This window comes from Seriola lalandi, unplaced genomic scaffold, assembly GCF_002814215.2.
Source record: "Seriola lalandi dorsalis isolate HSWRI2012SDOR001 ecotype SW California unplaced genomic scaffold, Sedor1 jcf7180002051985, whole genome shotgun sequence".
NCBI classification, from domain to species: Eukaryota; Metazoa; Chordata; class Actinopteri; order Carangiformes; family Carangidae; genus Seriola; species Seriola lalandi.
In genome coordinates, this window is record NW_019522538.1 from 902 (window position 1) to 7737 (window position 6836).

The 6836-nt window shown below is 37.6% G+C and overlaps 1 protein-coding gene across 1 annotated transcript; it reads left to right on the top strand.

Moving 5' to 3' along the window:
* Positions 1-6: 6 nt before the first annotated feature.
* On the top strand, positions 7-6020 carry LOC111649792 (uncharacterized). Its single transcript, XM_087172081.1, has 5 exons — positions 7-2518; positions 3445-3475; positions 3688-3800; positions 4175-4201; positions 4620-6020. The coding sequence occupies exons 3-5, from the start codon at positions 3688-3690 to the stop codon at positions 5398-5400; spliced, it is 921 nt and encodes a 306-aa protein (XP_087028207.1). The 5' UTR covers positions 7-2518; positions 3445-3475; the 3' UTR covers positions 5401-6020.
* The last annotated feature ends 816 nt before the right edge of the window (positions 6021-6836 follow it).

Consider the following 6836-nt stretch of genomic DNA (forward strand, 5'->3'; position numbering starts at 1 on the left):
CCGAGGTCAAATTGGTCTAAACAACATATTCCGTTGTGATAAACGAGCTAATCAGATGCAATGCAGCGTATGCTCTAGTGGTAATGGAGTTGCTCACTACTGCGTTTCTGATGGTACAGGAGGTGGGAGTGGTACAGGATGATCCAGTAGAACGGGTGGCAGAGGGTGGGTAGGTTCAGCATCTAACGTGCTCACAATGAAAATGCCATAATGTTTACTTTCTTCACCATCATAGGTTAGCATGTTAGCTGTGCAGCTAACTGCTGACACTGATGGGCTAATCATTTGTTTTGCAGGAATTTGGTCATAACTCAAAACATGAGACAAATTAAAATTCTGTAATCCATCCAAAGATGATGATTGATGTAATCAACATGTAAACCTGAAATTTCAATACCACTATTGATTATGCTACTAAATCAATCAGTTTTCTTACCTTTAATTTGCTGAGGAAGTAGAAGTTTTTCTACTAAAAATGTTTTTCAAGATCATTTAATTTTCTTAAATTCTCAAATGCATTTGTGTTTTTATCATTATTACCCAGTTACTTTACGCTTCTGAGATGTTTTGTTTTTTCTGATTAAAGCTTGGCTCAGCGTCAACTCTGGTTTGTCTGTGTGTCAAATATTTCTACTATCATCTGTTAAAAATTGACGTAGAGTGAGTAGTAGAGAGAGAAGAGCAGTGGGGAGATCACACATAAGAGCACGACATAAGAGCAATAAAGAGTTATATACTCACCCAGAAACAGACAGGCCTTTTTGTTGGCAATATAGAAATTTAAAGAATCAACGTTTATAATTCATGATTTTAATTTGCTGCAGTGTGTGAGACACATAGTAACTTGGGCTTTGAAAAGTGGTGTGTGGTTACAGATGAGGATAATGATCATTAATAGGGTGAATGATTCAGTGATCACTAACTCTCTGTTAGTAGATCCGGGCATCTGAAACTCCAAACATATCCATATTCGTTTTATGTTCTATTCTGGTATAAAACACAAGAGCTGACTGACTAACACTTTTCAAACAACTGGGTTTACAGTCTATATTGTAAAGGTGAGTTTAGTTTGAATTTCAGTGAGTGACTTCTGTATATTTTAATGAGATGAAATAAAATTTTATGTTATCTTTATTCCCCTGTTAAATAACAGGTCGTGGACAAGCCCTGCTTCAGTGTCTCTGTAATTTATTAACGTTTCTCCATTGTCTTTTTCAATAGATAATAGCATGGCGCTACGCTCACCGTTTGGCTTATCTCCCTAATTCAAACTGCAGACCAGCACTTTACTGGTGAAGCTTGTAAAATGTATTTCCATGTCACTGCTCTGCAACACATGACAGTAAGTCTTCACAAGACGACAGGACACCATCCAGCCGACACTCAAGTTACTGTGGCTAAGAGTTACCTGTATTTGTTAGACCTGTACTTTGGGTCTGCAAAGCCCATTTACTTTGATCAAGTGGTATGACAGCTTGATGATTCCCAATTTTAATACGACCACATTTATTATTGCCTGAAAACCAGTGACTGAAATTAAATTGGAAAGGAAAAACCTTTGGTGACTCCTGTTTTCTTTAAACATCATTGTAGGCAATGATTATTTCCTTCACCTCGCTCTCAGTTCACAGTTATTGCGATTTCAGTTGGGAATGGTTGTTTTTGCATTTCATTTTCACTGAAGGAAATTTAAGAATGATGGGATATTTGTTGGGTCTACAATTCACACCAATGTTGTGACACATTTTACCTTTATCCCAAAAAAATTGCAGCTCCTGCGATTTGGATATTGCACTTGGCCATATTGTGTTTTTGATTATATTTCGATTAAGCAGCAGTAGTTCACGTCCATCAATGAGTAAACATTTGTAGGGCGATTTAAACAAATATTCAGTGCCTCAATGATTATGACTAGGATTTGACGCTTGTTGACAACCACTAATATAACTGAGCAATACTCAGTTACTCAGCAGCAATACGAACAGTTGACTGCAGCGTCTGATTGGTTAAAGAACGCTGATAGAAAATCACAAAGGTTTCTCTGACCTCAACGAAGTCCACTTTGTGCCTAAACCTGACCGGTGTAGCAACGTGCCTTATAATTCATCATTGTAGTTACTATTCTGTCTGTTTGTCTCACAACTTCACTTCACTAAAATATATTAATTCCTTTTCTTTTCTTTTTCACCATCATTTCTAGTCATTGTACTCATTTGTTAGATGTAGAGACTCGACTGTAGTGTCACATATGACATGGAGAAAGGGAGGGTCTGCTGAAAGGACACTGTCTCCCTGCACTGATAATACATTTTACCTTAAATTATATTCAACGGACAGAATTTGAATGTAAAGATAAAGTGATGACGCCACAGTAAAGCTTTGAGCACGGTCTCACTCTGCTTCATAAAAAAGCCCTTTCCTCCACAGTGTTCACACATTTCTTCCCAGCACTGAAAGGAACCCCGAGGGAGTCGACAGCTTCAGATCATCAGTCTCACACCTGTCCTTCATTACACAGGTGAGATATACAACCAGATTTCCTTCTAAAAAACAGCGCAATGGAAATTTAGTAGCTTTTGATAAATGTATTTGTTACAGCATCAAAGTGACAAAGAGGAGGAAAATGTAATTGTTCTTTTAGTTCTCAAGACTGATTATCACATTTTGAATAAAGATTAGACTATAAACAATAGAAACATTAAGAATTAATTCACAAATAACAAAAGACTTGTTTGCTTTGTTAATTACAGACATTCATAGAGGTCCTGTACTAAATCTCATTAGACCGAAATCTTGCAAGAATGTCAAAGGCTTGCAGTTCAAGAAAAGTTTATTAAAGCTAGACCATATAACTTTTGCTGAGCAAAGAACAAAGTGAATTTGCAGCCACAATTGGCAGTTAGAGGATGACACACTGAATTTCCCTCGATTAACATCATCTTCAGGCAACAACAACCATGTCTCTAGCCCAGTGTGTTTTCTCATTGGGTTTGACATTTCTTCTTATTAGTCTAATAATAGAAAATGTGTGTTTTTTGGATGAAAATATTTTGATTGCTTTGAGTTGTTTTTGAACATTTGATGCTGTGAAGGAAACTGTGATGGACATTTTTACATTATAGACAAAATAATAATCTGAAAAAGTAATTTTATCGATAATGAAAATACTCAATAGTTGCAACCCTTGTCCAAGATTTTGTGACAGAATGAGAACTGTAGATTTTGTCCCCCCATCTCTTATTATTAGTGCATTATGAAGGGATGTTTGAAAGGCCAGTATTAAAAGCAAGAACGATTACAGCAAGAAAAGCCTGTTGCGTTGTTCCCATGAGCACCTGGCTATTGCTTCAACAGATGAAAGATTGTGACCTTATGCTTTTACATTACAATGACATACATTTTTACTTTTGACGTTTATTGTTGCTCATGTCTTTTCCGTTTTAGGTCTCAGATCCTGCCGGCAGCAGCGGTGAAGGTGAGAACTCCCTTGATCATGATTTGTTCACTTTTTGTTCGACTCTTTGCCAAATTTCCAACAGATTTTTTTCTACATTTACTTTAACTAACCTTGCTGAACTTCACAGAAAAAACTCCAACTACAACCAGTTACAACCTGTTATCATTATTATTATTATCACCCTCCCTGTTTTAATGCTCTGTGGTGATGCTGTTGTTAAAAACACTCAGATGGCTGGCCTGAGATGGATGGCTGTGACGCTGGCCGTGTTCCTGTCTACTGGAAACAGTTTGGCCGTGGGTCAGAACCAACTTTTAACAATTGTACAACAAGTTCGGAGAAAGTGAGTCAACTTTCTCTGTAATGTAGAGGAAAAACTTAAAGGCCTGAACATGACATGATCCTGAGGATATGATGATGTTTGTTTCTGTAACAGCTGTTTATGGATTTTTAAAGAAAATAAACTTTCTAACTCTATATCTCTATATCAATATTTCAAACAAATGATTAGTAATCTGAAGAGGAGCAAATCTTTCATCTCGTTTTTCTGTTGAGAGAACTGAACTGGTTTAATCGAATGAATTTATATTTTCTGTATGTTGATTGTCTCTTTCTATTATTCAGAGAGTTTCTATGATCAAAGTCTTTGATCGGTGCCTCCTTCCATCTGTCTGATCAAACATACCCACTAACATCTGTGTCTGTTTCCTTTGGCAGGTATACAAACCCCAACGATGATCAAAGGTCAGCAAAGATTTATGTAAACTTTACTTATATAGCACTTTACAAAACACTTAAAAGTATTCCGTTGTGATAAACAAGCTAATCAGATGCAATGCAGCGTATGCTCCAATGGTAATGGAGTTGCTCACTACTGCATTTCTGATGGTACAGGAGGTTGGAGTGTTGGAGGAGGTTACAGCAAAGACAAAGGACAGAAAAAGAAAAACAAAAGACTATAAAAACTCTGCTATTTAAGTCACAATATCCAAACCATTTGATTTAAAAAAAGACAGAAAATGACTGATGTCCTGAGTAACATGTAAATAGACAGTTTTACTTAATCAATACTTCTATCTTCTATCTAACTTCCTATTGTACATTAATATACTGTTTTAAATGACATATGGTTAACATTGTGTGCATCTGTTTCCTCTGACAGCAAATTACCCATGTTCAGTCTGGCTGTAAGCATCCCAAAGAGCGGGGAATCTTATGATGTCGGAGCAGTCCCTGACAATGGTGAAGACGTGAAGAATGCTATGTTGAGATGTGAGGTGTTCACCGGCACGAAGGTGGTAGGAGCCACACTTCTGTCAGACGTTTTCAATCGGTGTAAAGATGGACGTGTGCAAAGGCAAGATGTTCTGGCTCAATGCCCTCCGGGGGTTGTGACATGGCTTGATGTTGAGGAAAAGTGCAAGGATAAAGTTGGTAATATAGATGATCATGCAGAGTACCGCACCCTGAAGGCACTCAGCGCTATACAAAACAATAATAACTTCAAGGATTTGATGCTATTCTATGTTTATGCCGCTCCGTGTGATCAAAAATGTACAAGTGAAAAAAGTGACTGGAGCATTCTCAATACCATACAACAGATTACAAAGTGGGGTAATTATGCTGTGGTGTTTAAAAAGCTTTTCATCCCCAAAGCTGGTAAAAAACCAACTAAGCCGGACCGAGAACAATCTCTTCGTAACCTTGCTTCCTCAGGCAAAATCGGTCTTCAGAACATTTTCCGTTGTGACAACATAGAAGGTCAGATGCAATGTCTCAGCTGCTCCACTGATGGTCTAGTTACACACTATTGTGTTTCAGATAAAAAGCCTAAACAAAAAGGGGAGGAGGATGAAGACGGGTGGATAGCTGTTGGGAATAAGGGTAATCACGGAAGAGTTAGCGGGGGCAGAGGAGGTGGGGGTTCTGGAGGAGGAAATTGACAGAAGTTTAATTTGTGCATTTCCCTATAATTGGTTTTCAAACTCTTGCAGCTTATATGACATAAACTGCCACAACTCTAGAGAGAAACATTTACACATTTACTGGTTTCAATGCATTTGGGAAAAAATGCAATTTGCTTTAAATTTAAGAGTCTGTCAAATGAATGCAACACATATGACCGACAGAACTTCACAATAAAGGCGACCAGCAGCATGATAGATTTAAACGACCAGTTGTCTTGAGTCTGACTCTGGCCTGGAAATGCACAGTTTATCCTTGTATCCTCGCTCAGTGTGCTGAAGTACTTAGATTGAGTTATGCTCCAGAAATCAGTCTAGCCTACATTTCAGTTTTTGTTGCTTTATTTACATTTTCGCCTGCATCTATGAGACTGTTTTCAGATAATATTCACACAAAAAATATAAATGAATAGCATGAATTGGTTGGGAACAACTTTGTCAATAGTCCTCTAATGTGTGATAAATATAAAATACATTGCAAAGTTTGTTTTAACTAAAATAAAGAGGTTTGATGTGAATTATACAATAAATATTATACACTGTCCTTCTGTAAAGAAAAGTCTCTGTTCTTTCTAAATTAAAGCTTGGCTCAGCATCCACTCTCATGTGTCTGTGTGTTCATCATTGTGGAGCCATGGTAACAAATATCACGTCTGCATTAACACACTGAAACACTTGTGACGCTCAGGATAAAAACCTGGTGTCACACTGAAGGTTTTTCCTAATCTTACACAGCTTCAAAGATATCAACAACCACTGTATGTCAGGTCGTGATCATGATCGTGATGATATGATGCTTTTAGTAAAGACGGAAGCATATAACTGTGTGTGAGTGCAAAGTCATCAGTTACTGAAACCACAGCTGCTACAGAAAATATGTTTGTGTATTTAATCTACTGTAAAGTCTCCATTCTTTACACATTTCAGGGAGGTGACTCAGCCCTTAATTCTTATTTTTAGTTCATGTTGAAATCTCCCTCCTCAGTCTGAAAGTCATGAAGAACAGCCACACTTGGTTTTTGAGCAGAGCTCCTCAAAGGCTTTGTTCAGGGTTAAAGGAAGAACAATTGTAAATGTAGTGAGTCTGAGTGAAGAGTCAAAATAAATAAACACAAAGTTTATAAAAAAAAAACACTTAAAGAAACAAGCCTTCAGAATAAAAGGCTGCAGAGGTAGATGATCATTCTCTGAGTCAATGGTCTGTCCTACAGGATGGTGTTGTTCCCCTTGTACACAAGGACGAGGAAAACACATTTCAGTGTGAGTAGGAAAGCAGATGAATTAAGGGTAAATAACACACACAGTGACAGTTTTAACCATGAAGCCAACACCGAGGTATCACAAGCTGCAGTTCCTCTAATGACCACTAGAGTCTGGCTCCAAAAGTGCACGACATCACTGAAGTTGTAATAAAC

Excerpts from the sequence above, each read along its gene's own strand:
- LOC111649792 (XM_087172081.1), top strand. The coding sequence starts at position 3,688 with ATGGCTGGCCTGAGATGGATGGCTGTGACGCTGGCCGTGTTCCTGTCT. Across the intron at positions 3,801-4,174 it reads GTACAACAAGTTCGGAGAAA|GTATACAAACCCCAACGATG; the intron begins GTGAGTCAACTT and ends TTCCTTTGGCAG. Across the intron at positions 4,202-4,619 it reads AACCCCAACGATGATCAAAG|CAAATTACCCATGTTCAGTC; the intron begins GTCAGCAAAGAT and ends TTCCTCTGACAG.